Here is a 17242-nt window from a genome sequence, read left to right as displayed (position 1 = left end):
TATGCTCCTCGTCTCATTACAACCACAGATCCTAATGAATTTTCTGGAATTTTATGTGACTGACCAACTAAACCACCAAATATCAGAAGAGGAGTACAGTGAAGCACGGAAGTGGCAGTATGATGGTGCCGGGAAGCCTTTCTTCATCAGATTTAATGGGAAAAGGGAGATTAAGTGCAGGAAAAATTGATACAGCTACAATCATCCAGCATGATTTTTTTGTGAAAAAATTTTCACCGAAAAAAAAAAAGAAATTTGCACCACTGTCCAGATGTGGTACAATCTGAAAAGGCATGTCGCTTTTTATCCAGCTTTTACATTATTGACCTGAGACATGCTAGACGCTGTAAATTAAAATTTTCTGCAATGCACGCCACACTAGAAGACATTTTAAATATCTAAAATAAAATACAACAACCAAAAAACAAAAGAAAAATTCCACAAACAACCAAAACCATAAATAAAATGGATTATAATCTCTCCCTAAACAAAATTGCAGATAGTCTAAAAGGAAATTATTGAGCTACTTGCTTTTAAACAGCGGGTGTAAAAACTATACTTTGAAACTGAAATTATGTCACTGCTGATTCTGACTTTTCTACAGAAGTTGCAGAAAGATGCAAGTCAAACTTTGCTATAAAAAGAAGTTGAGCTTTCTTTTTCATAGCTTCCTCCGTCTCTACTTTGAAACTTTAACATCGATTCATTTTATTTGTCATTCTATTCCTACAACAGAAATTGTAAAAGACAAAGAAGAAAACCCCAATTATAAATAAAAACAAGTGCATAAACAAGATACTATGAGTGTTGGGTAAATCGTAATAGATATAATTATAAAAGTGATTATGTAAACATTGCGCCACTGTGTTACGTTTGTTTTTTTCCTACGGTAGCCTTGAGGCTAAAAAAACTTCAACAAATCAATAAATCTACAAATTACAAAAACACAATAACATTTAGTGTAGTTAGTATTTGTGGAAGTGGTTTGCACCTCAGGGCCACCATCCTTTGGGGTCGTAACAGAAGTCTGATTGCGGTCGCATTTAATTATTGTAGTAGTTTGAACAACTGCAGAAAATAAAAGAAGAAAAATTGGATTTGAGCAAAAAATAAATAAATCAGAATTGAGAATCTGAACGTAGCCTAGCTTACCATCAAGTCTGACTATGAAAGCCTGTGCAGCCATTACTGTGGTCAAAGTTGAAAAACCCATTAAAATAATCAGATCAGCTGCCTGTAAACAGCAACCATCAATAAAAACATCTAGAGTCTCCAAAGCACACAGGATATCCTGGCTGCAGGGGAGAGTGGAGGAAGCCGGGTGATTGACAGCAGTGGAAATACAACAGTTCACCAGAGCCGCTCTGGAAGCGACTACAGGGCGTTTCCAGCCTCTCTTCCTGCACTTCCTTTTGAATACGCTCCTGGTTTCCTACAGAAAGTCTCAGCCGCTGTTATACATTCACACAGAAAGAAAGAAAGAAAAAGGGAGCAGAGTTTGAACAGCCTGCAGCTGCAGACTGACATGTTCTTATCATATAAATCCAGCAGATTAGGACGGTGATGGAAGCCTTTAAATACGTTACCACCGTCATTATTACTTTAAATATTATTACAACTGCCCTAATCACTGTGGTGATGGTTATTCTGGAGGGAGAGATCATCAGTCAAACGCTGGCACTGATTGTTGCTGATTAATTGGAGCGGAGCGCTGTGGAAGAAGCAGCAGCAGCGCTCGCTGAAGACTTCAAAGTCTATATGAAAATCAGGAGAAACGCTGGGGAACATCAGGAAGCTGCTACCAAGGAGAATGAGGGAGGAGGAAGTGACAAAAGACACTTCAAAATAACCGAGTCAGAGGATTCAACTTGGCCTTCTGCATGTAACTGATCAAGGCGCAAAATAAAAGTCAAAACACCTTCAGAATGAAGTTTTTCTTTTATAAAAACTTCATATACACATGCAGCCTATATTTGCGCACTTACAGATAAACTAACACAGCGGTGGTAGATTAGCTACTGCTGCTATTAGCTAATATAACATTGCTGTGGCAGGCTAGCTAATTTAAGCACCTGCTCTACTGATGATCTGTCATAGTTGGTGTATTTAAGTCATCTTTTTTTATTTTGTAACTGAACTGAAACCGAATTCCACAGCACATCTACATGTTAAGGTTGTCATAGTCAAGCTAGCATAAGTGAGCTACTTCCCTCCTCCTCACTATTGTTTTCTGAATTAAAACATTTTCTTGACCTTGTTATTTAGTTGTTGTAGAGTTGGCAATTAGTAGCAAAGCACTTTGTCCCTTTTTTGTTTATATATCATATGTACATTTAAAATTTAGCGTGTTCTGTTGGCAACTTAACAGCTATAACCAATGCTAGTCATTGTTAGCGAGCAGCTTCTTGCCTCCAGCAGGAAGATGGAGATCTTGTGCATGTGTGACATCACTCTGCAACGGGTCTATAGTTTGGCCTTCAAGCATAATGTTTCAGATACGATTTGAACAGCAGGACACAGCTTAACGTCAGGTAATTTTTCTGTTGAGTCATTTTTGGGTTGCATTTTCAGATGAGTGTATTAAAATGATTCATCTGATAAAAACAAGTCCACCACCACGGTTAAAAACACCCTGTTCTGCCTAAACAATCTGCCACACCTTCACCTTCTCCACTGCGCATATTAATCTCTTCTATAAAATCACCTCTCCACCTTTCCCACAGCCTCATCAGCATGCAGCTGGCTGCTTTGGTTTGCCACCATGCCGAGCTCCGGTTTGATTAATGGATCCTGACTTTTCGGCGTGGATCCCGGAAATGACTGTGGCTTCTTGGAAAGGCTAAAGTGGAAGAATTAGAGAAGGGGCTTTGCGAGAGCTGGAAAAACCTGGCAAACTGGGGAAGAAGCATCACTTCCTCCACGATCTGAGGCCGACTCCTGAAATAGCGCGGCCAACCAGGGTGACATGCCAGACTCTCTGTGGACCAAAATGTCCATCTCTTCTTCTCTGGCATTGCAACCAGGACACCTGCAAGCCAGAACTGGAGGGCAACACAATCATCTAAACTCATGTATTTGGGTAAATTTGAATGAAAACTTTGGAAATGATGGCACTTTCTCTCTTTTTTATTTTTAAAGACATTTCATTTTGTCTAATACCATCATCACAATCATCAAGCAAATATATTGATCAATGTTCCAGTTATTATGAATCAAAGTCAGCTCTAAACAGGAGGGCTTTTAGCCTTAATTCACATGAACTCAGTGTTTCCTGTAAGTTTGTTCCAGACTTGTGTTGCATAGAAGCTGAATGCTGCTTCACCATGTTTGGTTCTTCAGTTTAAGGACTTGAGAAATGGAATGATGTGCTCCATCTTCCTGGTTTTAGTCAGAACGCCAGCAGCAGCGTTCTGTATCTGATTGATTTTTTTTTAGCCAGACCTTTGAAAACACTGTTACAGTAATCAATGTAACTAAATATAAATGCATTGATGTGTTTCTTTCTGCTTAGAAATTAAGTCTTTTAATTCTAGAAATGTTCTTCAGGTAGTAGAAGGCCGACTTTGTAACTGTCTTTATGTGTCCCTGAAGGTTCCAGTCACATTTCAAACCTGATCTTTAGTTTCCAGCTGTAATAACTAAAACTATGAGCTGATTGTAGATCATTCCTTCAATTTTGTTTCTCTTCTGATTTGTTCTAAGCATCAGTTCAGTGTTTGGATGTAGAGCATCTGCGTAGTTATGGTAACTAATCAAACGTTTTGTTATAACAGGGGCTTGCAGGAGCATGTAGATATTAAATATGAGGGATGCCAGGATTGGACCTGTGACTTATCTGATCAGATGAGACGTTACCTATCGACACAAAGAAGTCCCTGTTCTTTACGTATTGTCTTTAGTTACAGAGAGTTTTTAATTCAATTTGCTTCCAAACTAAAAATCAACCAACTGAAACATTTAGCTTTTAAAAACAGGTTCTCCTCAGGCTGCAGGTGCCATTACAGCTGCAGATGCATAAATTAGCCACAGCTTCCCGGCCCCATCTCAACGCTGAGTCCTGCTCTGTAAATTGGACTAATACCAATGAAATGAACTAATTTTCCACATGAGCAGCTGCTAATATGAGATGTTCAACTAACCAATTATTTAAAGAGTCACTACTGAAAGGAGGGAAGGACTCAAAAAAAAACCCAACCTACATTAGCTTTTTTAATGCTCCAAATAAAAGGCTGTGGTTGTAAAAAGACAAAATATAGAAAAACTTTAACATCCAAAGGCACCAAAGAGAAATAAGAAACGTAGCAGCTCGTATTTGTCGGGATCTGGCATCAGAGTAATTAGACAGCAGCGATCTGGAGTGTAAAGAGATTACCTTCAGAAGAGCAAGCAAAGGAAACAATCTAGGTTTTGTTTATGAAATCAGGGGACAGCCGGAGGTTTTGGCACCGGGAGGAAGAACAGAGGAGAGCGATGGAGCCTGGATGTGGGGCCCATATGCTGCTTTCCCAATTTTCAGGTGAGAGGAAGGGCACCTTCAGAGGAAAACTTGTATTTGGGGAATGTGAGTGACACACCTGCAGCAAAGTTATTATAGTTAACTAAAACCAACGAAATAATGAAAACTGAAATTGAGAAAACATTTTAATTAATTGGTAATTAATGGGGGGAAAGTGTAACTAACTGGATCTAAAACATACTGAAATTATAGATATAATATCCTTCATTTTTGTGTTTATGAATCCATTTATTAGCCTTCTGAACTGATGTAAAATTATTATTTTTTCCCGCACATATTCGCACATATTCTCCATATCCCACCATTTAAACTAGTCTGCAAAATGGCGACAGCAAAAGTTGGGATAAAACGCCAGAGTCAGTTGGTTGTTCAACAATAATTGATCACATGTTATATATATATTTTAATGGTATTGTCTGTTGAGTATTCACTATCTAATCAATGTAAACATAATCACAATACTTTCACCTGTTTGAATTCTGCACATAAAATGAACCAGAGTATGAAAGGAATAAAACTACTAATATAACTGATAAGGACTGAACTAAAACTAAACAATATTTGACCAATAATAGCTATAAAACACTAAAAAAAAGTAAAGCTAACTGAATTTGACAAAAACATGGAGAAGCAGCATTCAGCTTCTAAGTTCCACAAATCTGAAAAATGCATAACAGCTGAAACACTGACTTCCTATAAATCCAGACTCAATACCCACCTGTTTAGATTTGCTTTTGAAATATTAATATTAGTCGTTTTTTGTGTGTTTTTATGATTTGGTTAATTGAAAAGTCACAACAAAGTAAAACTAAACTATAATGAAAAACCCAAAACCACTACAACCCGGTCTGTCCTGCTGAACGTGGCAGGAGATTCAGGAGGAAGAGGAGCTGCAGACGACATGAGAGGCAACAGGTGGCAGTAGGAGAGGGAGGGAAGCAGGGCGGCATGCGACAGGCAATCCGGCAGCGCCGTCAGTCAGTGAGGCCTCCTCCGCACCTGTCCTCCCTGTTCCCCCCCACCAAACCTGTCAACCACATCCATTTGGGTTCTGACAGACTGATGTCCCTCATGGGACTATGAGTCTGCAGAGACGTGAGAGAGGAGGACAAGTAGAAACTCTGGCTGGTTGATCATCAAGAACTTCTTGGTTTTATCTCTGATTCTAGTCTGGTTGGTCTGCTTAGTTATTACACTGCAAAAACACTAAATCTTACCAAGTATTTTTGTCTTTGTACACTTGAAATAAGACAAAAATGACTCACAAGTAACTTTCCAGCAAGATATAGGAGTAAATAATTTCTTAATATTGATGAAAAACTACTAGTTCTTTTTGCAGGCTATTTCTCCTATAACATGGGGAACATGTCTTGTTAAAAGTGAAATAATCTGCCAATGGAACAGGTATTTTATTGAATTAAAACAAGCTCATATATGTTGCTAAAAAGTTACTTGTAAGTTAGTTTTGCAAAACAGCCGAATCGCTGAGTTTCTTTAAATGTAGACTAAAAATCCACCTGTTTATAGAATCACTTTTGAATCATCATAGGGGTTCAAAAGTCAATTTATCAGTGGTGATGTCCTTCATTTTGGGAGATCGGTGATTGGTCGATACTTAGATGTGAAGCCGATCTTTTCTACCTCATTAAAGCTCTAAAATCAACCGCTGTCATCTTCTCTTCTGCAGTGAGAGAGGTTTGACTGTTAGTTTGCAGTTAACAATAGTAACCCTGCTGTTGCAAGTCCATCGACTGTCTTGCTATATTTAGCGACATATCAAAAATAAATCTCAGTATCGGTGAAAATCGGAATCGGCTGGTCAAGATTTTTGAAGATCGTAATTGGCGATCGGCTAGAAAACTGCAATCAGCGCGACCTCTAATAATATATTAAACATTGACCAACATATTTGATGTGTATGACTTTGGTGTGTTTTCTTTATAACTTTGTAATTTTTTCAGATTCACATCACCAGATAAGGAAAAAATGAAGAGAGGAACAAACGATAAATGTAAGGAAATGAAGAAAGACAATCAGAGGACAGAAAGAAAGAAACAGGAATGAATGAAGACAACTGAGAAAGTAAGGACAGATAGAAATGAAGGAAGGAAAGAAAGGCAACAAACAAGGAACTGAAAAGAAATGAGTAAGGACACTAGGAGAGACATCGTTAATAGAAAGAGAGAAAGATTTCTAATTTTTAAAAACTCATTTATTCACTCAGTAGTGAAAGTTCGGTTTCCATAAACTGTTTTGTTTTCCATTTACCAGACCTGGAACTACAAACCAAATTCCAGGCTTTTCCAGGCTGCATAGGAACCTGGTGGTTGTTTTATGTCCCAAACATCAATATCGCTGAAGAAATGTGGATTTTTCCCCCCCTCATCAATAATAAATAATCACTTGTCAACAACATCAGTGCCAAATCAAAGCTCATCAGTCCCAGCTTCTCTGGAGGTAAATAATTAACCAGCAGGATTTAGTCTTACCCGTGCCTGTGCGATCCCCGGGAGCGCCCGGAGTAATGGGAATAGCCGGAGTAGGTGGACTCCGTATCCATGGCAACGGAAGCCGGCCGGCTCCAGGCGACGCGGAGGCCGCTCCGCTCGACCGCTGACAGACGCGGCGGAACCCGGCGCGCTCGTCTCGTTAAGCTCCGAGGCGATTGATCGACCCGCTCAGGAGGCCGGCGGCTTCGGCAGCGGAGAGCTGGTGGCAGCGGTCAGGCTGGAAAGCGGCCCTGCGGGCGCCCGCTGCGGAAACATCAACCTGCAGAGAGGGAAAACCAGCACGGGAGAAATTTCAATTCACAACGCGAAAAGAATCCGTCAGAGACTAAGGGAGGTGAGGAGGAGGAAACGGCGTCCGATGGGAGTAAAGATGAAATCAAGCATTCAACTCACATCTGTCCACATCACGCCTGTTTATTCCCTCTCATGCAAAACGCTAGGATGTTGCTCTGCAGCTGCATTATCAATCAGCGTTTCCTGTTCTGACAGAAATGTTACAGCAGCTCCAGCTGAGCACTTCAGATAAAATAAACACTCGCGTCCTGAAAAGAAAAGAAAAGTTCCTCCAATTCATGCAAACGAAGACAATCAGGACCAATGGAGGACTGTACTTAAAATCATAGCACAACTTCACTGCAGTAACTCTAACAAGTCTATATTCTAAATATGAAGCACCCGTTGTTTTCTGCGCTGTTATTCCCCTTTTATTTGAAACCACTTCAGTGGTTGTACAAGCCGGACCAAATGGCAGCAGCCTGCATTCATTGACTGTCTTCTTGATTAACGTCAACCACATCATCTCAACCACCATCATCAATCTGCAATGATAGCTGCACAGGGCAACTCCTGTCCAGTTTGCTGCACCAAGAACTACCAACGGAAACGACACAAACAACCTCTGAAGACAAGAGGCAACACAAAATGCAAACAAAAATGCTGTGGTGTCCAAATTTAGCAGCTGTAAGATTTCCCTTTTCTCTTTGGTAAAACAGCCTGACCCATTTCTCCTGCTAGGGCTAAACTCTCACATTAGTTTTGGTTCTGTTGACCCTGTCCTGCGCTGCAGTTCACTTCCTGCTTTTGGAGCGTAAGTTCACTTTAATGAAATGGAAACCGAGTTTTCACAGCAGTTCGATGGTGAAATCATACTTCCACAAACAAACAAGACTTTCTTGACAAACAGACGAGCGTTTGACTGGTGTGAAGGCCTCCTATGATGCTAAGATACTAAACAATTTAAATCAACTTGCCCAACACTAGAAAGAAATATTCAAGAAAAATTATGCCAGAACCTTCGTATCCAAATAGTCTAAATCTCCAACAAGTCAATACCTAGACAGGATCTCCAGAAGCCCCACCTCAGCTTTAAACAACTCAGACTCAAAGCAAAACCTTAATTCTGTTCGCCATAGTGTTCAAAACTATGTTAAGGAGTGTTCTGGTTTTGCTGCAATCAGAGGAAGTGGGTAAACATGATTTGTAAATCACTAAGATCAGCATGAGAGCTGGGAAGAGGTGTTCGAGTGGCGCATTTGGCTCAGGGTCAAATTTAACTGCATATTTCTGAGGGATGGCAAAGCGTGAGTCACAGATACCTTGAGGCATGCTTTGATGTAGTGAGGGTGCGGGACGCACATGCACACACATAATCACAGCCTCTTACTGCACTGAGGTAGTTAAAATCCAACCAAAATAAGAACCGAATGCAGTTTCTGCAGAGACACGCCTTCCTTCGGCTGCACCCTGGAGTTAGTCCCACGATTAGTCCCAAAAACAAACCTTAATCAGTCAGTACAGGGAGCATGGGTAAAGACTCTGGTGCAGGTTCAGATATTTGAGTCACTCTGTGTCTGTCGCTCTCATGGTTATCACAGGGCTTTGAGGGTTGTGTAACTGCATACTGGGATCCTTGTACTTGTAAATCATTTTAACTACCTGATTCATGCTCTCATGTTTAGAAATCCACCCTTAACTGGTTCTTAACAGGCAGTCTCACTGGGGATCCCAGAGAGTCCTGCTCAGAGCTTCGTACACTTCAAGATCAGTTTGGGTTCAGGGTGAGAAAAAAGAATCAGTCCAAAGAAAATATCTGGTTATGATCTTAAGTTACTGGTAATTGGACTGAATTTGTATATTCTCTCTCCAGTCATGCACTAAATTTTGTTATGTTTCAGTGCAAATATTTTAATACACTTGGAACAAGACAAAACTAACTTACAAGTAACTTTTCATCAAGGTATAGAAACTTGTTTTAAGTCAATAAATCTTCACTACTGAAAGTACTAATACTCGTGAAATAATCTGCCAGTGGTACTAGCAGTTTTAATTATTTACTTAAAACAAGCTCTTATATCTTGCTGAAAAGTTGCTTCTAAGTCAGTTTTGTCTTATTACAGGGAACTGAGATATTTTCACAAGAAACTAGACAAAAATGTTTCGCAAGATTGTGTTTTTGCAGTGTTTAGACCAGGGGCGCCCAAAGTCGGTCCAATCAGTGCACTGTAGACGAGAGCCGCATTCACCCACTCACACTCAAAGATGATCACACATTCTTACACCAACATGCAGATTTTTAGTGCCGTGAAATGGAGTCCATCAAGCTGGAATTAAAACTATAGCTTTTTAATTGCCAAATGAAAACTCTTCCCAGAGCCCATGGTTTGGTGTGAAAGTTTAAGTCAAAGCAATTTCCAATATAAACATCTGATTTAATCCTTTTAAAAGCAAGAACCTCTAAATGAGAGTGTAGGGAATGATCCTACACTCATTCAGGTTAAATGAGTGTAGGATCATGTGTCAACAATAGCAGTTTGTTTAAAAGCTGGTTCTGTATCTGCCACGATGAATTTCCTGAGCTGACCATCTTAGATGCTTCAACTCGTTCTGCAAACGGCAATGCAGTGAGATCTGGCTGTGAGCTTCACACTGAAGTGTAACAGGATACAGCAGAGCTCTCACATGTGGTCTGGTAAGTGGAACCACTTCAAGTTGGTAAATCGGGAGCTGAAAAGGGAATCTCCTTCTCCTGGAACCAACCCAGGCCCCCCGCTGAGCTGCAGGAGAGTAGCGCCAGCAGCCTGTAGAGCAGAGATGTCAAACTCAGTTTCATTTTGGGCCGTGTTAAAAATCTGAATGTTCTTAAAGGGGAAGTTGTGCCAGAATGTATTGATAAAACCCATTAAACTGTTAAAATATTAGTAAATAACTGCTTGTTTCAGCATTCAATATGTGTTTCTTTTCCCACTGATCAGGATTCTGTGATTTGTTGAAAAACTGGAGGGAATTATTGATGTAATTTAGAGTCTAGAGGGCCACATAAATAGCTCTGATGGGCCAGATTTGGCCCCCGGGCCTCGAGTTTGACAAATGTGGCGTAGAGGAAAAGGAGACCAGCAAAATGATTGGCCAGATATCAAGCTTGAGCGATCCTGCTGGATCTTACTAGTTGATCCAAAGTAAAAGGGAGCAGCTTTTTTGTTATAAAAATGTTGAAACACACTTAATTACGCCCTACTTTAATCACAACATTAGGCTCAAGATTCTGGGTAAACTTTCTTTGGAGAAAATGTTCTCTCTCACCTTCAGAAAACCTTCCACTAACAGAAGTACAAGGAAATACTTTCATCTTGAGAGGGAAAACAACACCAGAGCCACGGGCCATCTCCTGTCAGCGACCGTAAACTAACAGTCCTGCACAACTTCACTTTACGAATGAAAGCAGCTGGCAGGTCCGATTAGAGCGGCTCAAGTGGATTCATGTAACTGAGTTCACCTTACACCTCAACATGCTGGCAAATTGTCATGCAACTTCAATCAGACACAATTAGTCTGACTACTTTTACTGCTGCAACGAGAGATAAGGATCTTCTCCGGCTTGTTCAAACCAACTGACCTGAAGATAAGTGGAGTTAGAGACTAATCCGACTGATACCTGGAGGTAGTGAAACAACGACTTAGTGCACATGTTTCTAATTGTTACTTTTTCCTGTCCTGTGTCGGATGTGTGATAGGGTGGGGACGCTTGTCAGACTTAATGATTAGAAAAATATAGAATCAAGATGTTTCAAATTGATAATCTGGTGACATTTGCACCCCCCCCCAAAAAAACTAAACACAACGGCGGAACGTGGAGACTAGGGCTGAAACGATTAATCACGATTAATCGATTATTGAATTAATTGTCAACTAGTTTAGCAATCAATTAATTATTAATATGAGTATAAAGACTCAAACAATTCCTATTTACAGAGCAGTAATTAAGCCAAAACTGTGCAAAGATAATACAACCACTTGTTTCTTTAGCTGCAGAAGCATCCGTTGTTACAAGAATGCTGTGTTATTGCATTTTAGGCTATAAAATGTTTATTTACTTAATTAAAAATGGAATTTAATTATTTGTTTATTTGCATCTTTTTATATATTTCTAATCTTGCAGAAAAAAGTTGGGTGGTTCAATGAAAATCTGCAAAATTTGTCAATTATTTTATTCAATTAATCATTTAATTGTCAGAATAATCGATTAATGAAATAATTGTTTGACGCAGCCCTACTGGAGACTTCTATCAAACAAAACGGAGCAGATTTATGGTATGTTTGGATTTAAATAAATCTAAAGCAGATCTTAAAAAGTGATGCTACAAGAGAGCATTAAACTGACTTTTAATACAAATCTTTCCAGCACTTTTGATGATTTTTACATTAAAAAGAAAGTGAAGAGTTTCTAAAGTGATTTTCAGTGTTGGACCAGTTACTTGTTCGGAGATTTTTGGTTAAAATGCTCTTTACAACAGGCTCAAGCTGTAAACTCTCTGGAATGAAGAACCGGTTTGATCTTCCTGTAAAGAAACCTCCAATTATAACTTTCTTATGCTTTCGCAACAAATTACAGCTGAACATTTAACTCCAGAAGAACCCCGTTTTATTTCTTCTAATCAAAATCAAATATGACAAAAGCAGCAACATGAACCAAGAAAGTAGTCAAACTCAAACATCCTTGTTATTTTAAATGTGCCTGGCAGCACTTCGGACTGAGCTGATTGGGACTAATTTACGAGGATGACCTTTCCAAAGACCGTTCCGGGAAAACTTCAGGAGGCACATGGCTCGGTCACACCCTGCTGGACTTACTGACCCACACTCCCTAAAAGCAGCGATGAACTTTTACAGGCTAGACAGGAGATGCAGCGCTCACGCTGCAGTGCAGGTCACATGATCGGGAGTTACTGAACCATGGAGGTTGACCCGGTCCTAAACCTTTGAAGGCGCACACTCTAACTGTGAAGGAGTCATGGAAAGGACAGGAAGAGATCCTCCGGTTTTCTGGTGTACAGTGGCATATTAGGAATCCAACGAACCAGATGAGCCACTCAACCGTGACAAAAAGTGTCAAAGTGTGGGATTACTTGAAACTACATAGAAAAATAAAACAAAATTGGCGTTTTACAACAGCATGTCTTTGAACTCCCCAAAGAGAAACATCCAATATGCATGAAGCATAACACAGGTTGGACTTTATTCGAATGCGACCCCAGTCCACTTGGATATCCGATTCATATGCAATCTTCTCAAATGTGACCTGAATCTGAACGTCCAGGTTGTATTTTTCCGACTAGAAAGTCATTGATATTCGACAAATGTCCCTACTCCTGATGCACACAAGTGGGAAGGAAAACAATCATAACGGACTATAATGAGGATTGAGTTGTTAATATGACGGCTCCAGTCGGACAACAACTTCAAAATCGTAAGCTATGCTCCATCGTTAGCATCCATGTTTACTTACACTAACACTGAGCGTTACATTTTTTTTTTATGGCGGTTGGCAAAACACCGAGCACGCTCTCTACGTGTGACGATACTGCGTCCTCTACTGCGCATGCGGGACACTTTCAGCTCACACTGGAGAACCAAAATCCGAACTAAAAAGATCCAATTTGACAAAAAAACAGAAATGGGTCACTTAATGCTGCAGTGTGAACGTAGCCTTAGTTGATTCCATCACCCTAGCTTGAGAGGTTGAGCAGCTAAAGTCTTTCCTCTGCCTTCATCTCCCAGAATGCTGTGCGGTTCTGGTTTGGAGTTCAGTGAAATTATGGAAAGTTCTATCGGACGTATGATCTATAAATATTGATATTGCGTTTATAAAACAAACTCTCAGATCAAATGCAGTTTCTAGTTGTGGGAAGCTGGTAAAATGCCAAAATGATTGAAAAATCTCTCCTGTAGTTATTGACTGGCGTAATAATTAGGACCTGATGTGAGAAAAGACTCTACTCTAAGCTCCCAGCATGCAGTTCATTTGCCCGTCTCAGTGACAGCTCTCCCTCTCACCTCCTGCCCCCATAACACCCTCATAGCGCTGCCTCTATTATCGCACCGATAACACATCTCCTCACGCTGTAACAGGACACAACCAGCACATGCAAAACAACGCCTTCACTTGAGCGAATGGGGGCTGCGGCGGGGGGAGATCGTAACTCACCAACGGCAGCGGTCACAAGACATGACAGGACGAGTCACTGTGGAAGTCCTGACCCGGTCACATGCTCTACGGGACACTGAGGTAATGAAGGCCGCCGATTCTGTGGAATTCAATCAACATTCTCCAGTGTCACCAGATTAAAAGCTGTAGAAGCCAAAGAGAGCAGGGGCTCACACTGGATACTCCGAATCCACATCTGACCAGTTAGGCCTGTTCCTTATCATGCACCTGTGCTAATGTTAATTACAGATTGAGCAAAAGCCATGTCACGGCGACTCGATCCAAACCCGATGCTCCATTCACAGTCGGCCTCTACCTGTTGCATTTTTCAGCCGTTACTAGGCAACTAGTGAGTGCTGATCCTTGCTCAGAGGTCGGATGTTGATGACTGCATGAGCAAGTGTTTAAAAGAAAATGGCAAAGAGAATGTATTTTCCTCTTTTCAGAGCAAATATATTAAATTGCAACCAAAAGAAATTAAAATCAAGAGCATTGAAAACGCAGCATAATTGAATAGTGAAGTGTCAATCAAAATGAAGGGTGATCGACTGATTTTCCAACGCAATCCACATAATAACTCACTTTTATCAGATAACAAAAGCGTCTTGAAAGATTTCAGGTAAAAAAAAAAACGATTGACAAAATCTAAGATGAACATTAACATTGGTAGGAAAACTTCTCAGATTGACGGATTATAAATTACAAGTTATACTTCTTCTGCAGCCAACTGGTTGCACTGTATGCTGCTTGAGGGTTTCAGAGTGAAAAGGGACTGAATACAAAGGCCTGTCACACTTGTAAATATATTCAGAAAGAAAAATAGAAAATTCTGTGTCACTTCCTTCCAATCGTTTAGATCAGAGTAGATCGGCTTCTTTTTGCCAGCTTCATCCAATCACTAACATGTTTCTATGTGATGGGTTTTGATTCATTAGGTCTGCATGTGGTTTCTGAGACTAAACTCAAACATTTTGGATAATTTAGGTCAGTTGATGATTCACAAAGGAGGAGAATAATTTCTACACAGAGCACTAGCCCAGTAGTTAGGTTTGGATATCCTATTCCCATTTATAAATGAATTAATAATTTAAAGACTGCTTTACTTAGATTAAAACTAGATTTAGGAAGGGGTAAATACTTTCACAGCACTATATAACCCTAAAGAGTTGAAGCTATACAAACTAGATAAGGACTCGATTAGTGACTTTTCTGCTACTTAGAAAGAACACTTGTTGCATTACGCCTTATATGAACAAAATTATAACTAAATACATTGAGAATTTGACCATGATGTGTAGTTATAAAGGTTACAAACAAATTATAGGTGAGTTATATGGATTTTAAAGAGTTGAACTGTCTAACCGGGGCAGATTAACCCTGCTTTACCCTACCTGTGACCCGGTGGCGGGCGAACCTGCAGGCAGGAAACTCCCCGGTTTCACCGTGGCCTCCGGTACCCCTCCGCCTCCCCCACCGTCACCTCTTTCGTGGTTTCTCTCACCACAAACATGTTTTTTTTTTCTTTATAACACAATTATAACACCAACTACAATTTTAAAAAATATTTTACATCACACTGTCGTGTTCAAATTGTTTTAGAGCTGCTTTTCGGGAACTAGGAGGTCTACATTGCGTTAGTTAGCGTCAACTCCGCCGCCGCAGGTTACAGTTTACAGCAGAGCTGCGGCGCACCAGCCGGGGTTATGCGGATCCATTCAACCGTAAGAAGAAGCACTGTTCACTTTTCCTCTAGTGTCGTAGTGTCTTTTAACACTTTCTTCTCGATTTAGAAGCTTGAAACCTACATATTGTGTTAGCAAGACATTCAACAATGTGTCTAAATGTGAATAAATACGGTTAATCGCCGCTGCCTGTGCGCTCTGTTCCAGTTTCAGGCATTCACATGAAGTTGAAAGCATTCCCTTTCATACAGGTAGGAAAACACACCAAGGGCGTGTTCCTAAGTCTTTCCTTTAAAAACACACACTGAGCCTAAATTCACCCTAATGTTATGTTAGCACAAGCAGCTAGTCGAGCTATCCCACATTTTTAAACGCGTTGGGAATTAACACTGGACATTTATAACACACAAGGCTGAGCTTCACACACATCTGCAGGAACACGCTTGACAGTAAATCAGCTGCTATAAAAACATAACTCACCCCTTATCGGCGGAGATATCATATCAGTGCCGTAGTTGAAAATGTATCCAGTGGTTGTAAAAAATAGTTCGCGGTAAGGTACAGTAGGAAGCAGCCCGTGGAAACCAGGAATCACCCTGGCAGTCAGGAATTTCACAGGGGGCAGAGCTTCTCGGGAAGCCGGAGGGGTGCAGTAACACAACACGGCGGTAGGGGGCGTTTCACGTATACACCAACAGCTAATACTCTGAGTTGGGTAATAACCAGTTATATTTACTTAAGTAACTTTTGGGAACAAATTACTTTACTTTTACTTGAGTAATTTTATTATGAAGTATCTCTACTCTTTCTTGAGTAAAATTTCTGGATTTTCTACCCACTGAATGAAAAACAAACACGTTTTAACCAAAAATACACCAGACATAGACACACGCCTGCAGTTTTTAAGGTTTTATAAGTTTAATGTTTCATTTGCCTTATATAGACTTTTTGTAATTATGTCATATAAATGAATTATTTAGATTTTGGTCTTTAAAATACCATAATTTCCACATAACTTTATTTTTTGGTCTGCTGGATTTTGTAATTTTTAAACATTAAATGATTGATGTTTTGATCAGTTAGCCTTTTTACCAAATACTTTTCTAATTTTACTTGAATAAAAACATGTTGAAGTAGTGCTACTCTTACTTGAGTGCCATATTTGGGTGCTTTATCCACCTCCAAATTTTATTTTTTTACAGGACGGTACATTACAAACACAAATTTTAAAGCGTTTTTGGGTGGATGGTAAGTGATGGATCAACATAAAAGTAGACAATAATTGTGAAGAGGGAGGAAAACAATAATATTTAACATTTGTTCCAAATAAAAATTAAAAACTGGAACAGATGAATTCTGCACTTAAAATTTAACCAAAGTATGAAAACCTAAAAACTTTTAGTATAACTAATAAAAACTAAACGATATGTAACAAATAATAAGTAATAAAAACTAGCAAACACACTCTAAAAACTAACTAAAAATCACAACAAAACTAAACTATAATGCAAAGATAAATGCATTCCAAGGAACTGTATCTTAAGTGCAACAATCCACACGTATCATGTTTTCGTCACAGTCCATGAGGCAGAATAAAGCAAACAGTTGACACTCGCTCCACGGCAGCACAACAAAGAGTTGAGCGATAACAATCTGGCTCGGACTCAGTCACTGAAAGAGACACAATGAAGCCAGCGAGGCCTTCAGAGCTAACATATTAGTCTTTATTCTCCTCCTCTGATAGTCTGAAAACAGCAACATTGTGTAAGATTCTGCTCTGAATTCATGTTTGTGTCATTCAGATGTTTTAAATATACATGATTCACGTAGGTAGAAGTGATAAAATACAAGGGTGAGTTAGAAAGCTTTCTTTTTCGTACTAGCTACGACTGGATTAACCATTTGGACGATGGGGATTCTGACTTGGCCCAACATCATGTTTGCTTCTCCGTTGACCCAATTTAGTCTGGACTGTAAGTTTTCTCACTCAGGATTCTGATCCGTTTGCCTACTGACCATTTTAGGGACACTTAGATTACACAGCAGAAAAATG

General features: G+C 39.8%; 1 protein-coding gene across 1 annotated transcript in view; it reads right to left on the bottom strand.

Annotated features, from left to right (window-relative positions):
* vangl1 (VANGL planar cell polarity protein 1) overlaps positions 1-15817 on the bottom strand; it is a 39952-nt gene extending 24135 nt beyond the window's left edge. The window contains exons 1-2 of the mRNA XM_005813098.2: positions 15670-15817; positions 7006-7285 (exon numbers count right to left, since the gene is read on the bottom strand). Coding sequence (XP_005813155.1) covers positions 7006-7076 — 71 coding nt within the window. The 5' untranslated portion in view covers positions 7077-7285; positions 15670-15817. The remainder of the gene's footprint in view (positions 1-7005; positions 7286-15669) is intronic.
* Positions 15818-17242: the final 1425 nt, after the last annotated feature.

Source organism: Xiphophorus maculatus, chromosome 24 (genome assembly GCF_002775205.1).
Source record: "Xiphophorus maculatus strain JP 163 A chromosome 24, X_maculatus-5.0-male, whole genome shotgun sequence".
Classification (NCBI taxonomy): Eukaryota; Metazoa; Chordata; class Actinopteri; order Cyprinodontiformes; family Poeciliidae; genus Xiphophorus; species Xiphophorus maculatus.
This window is presented reverse-complemented; position numbering and strand designations above follow the sequence as displayed.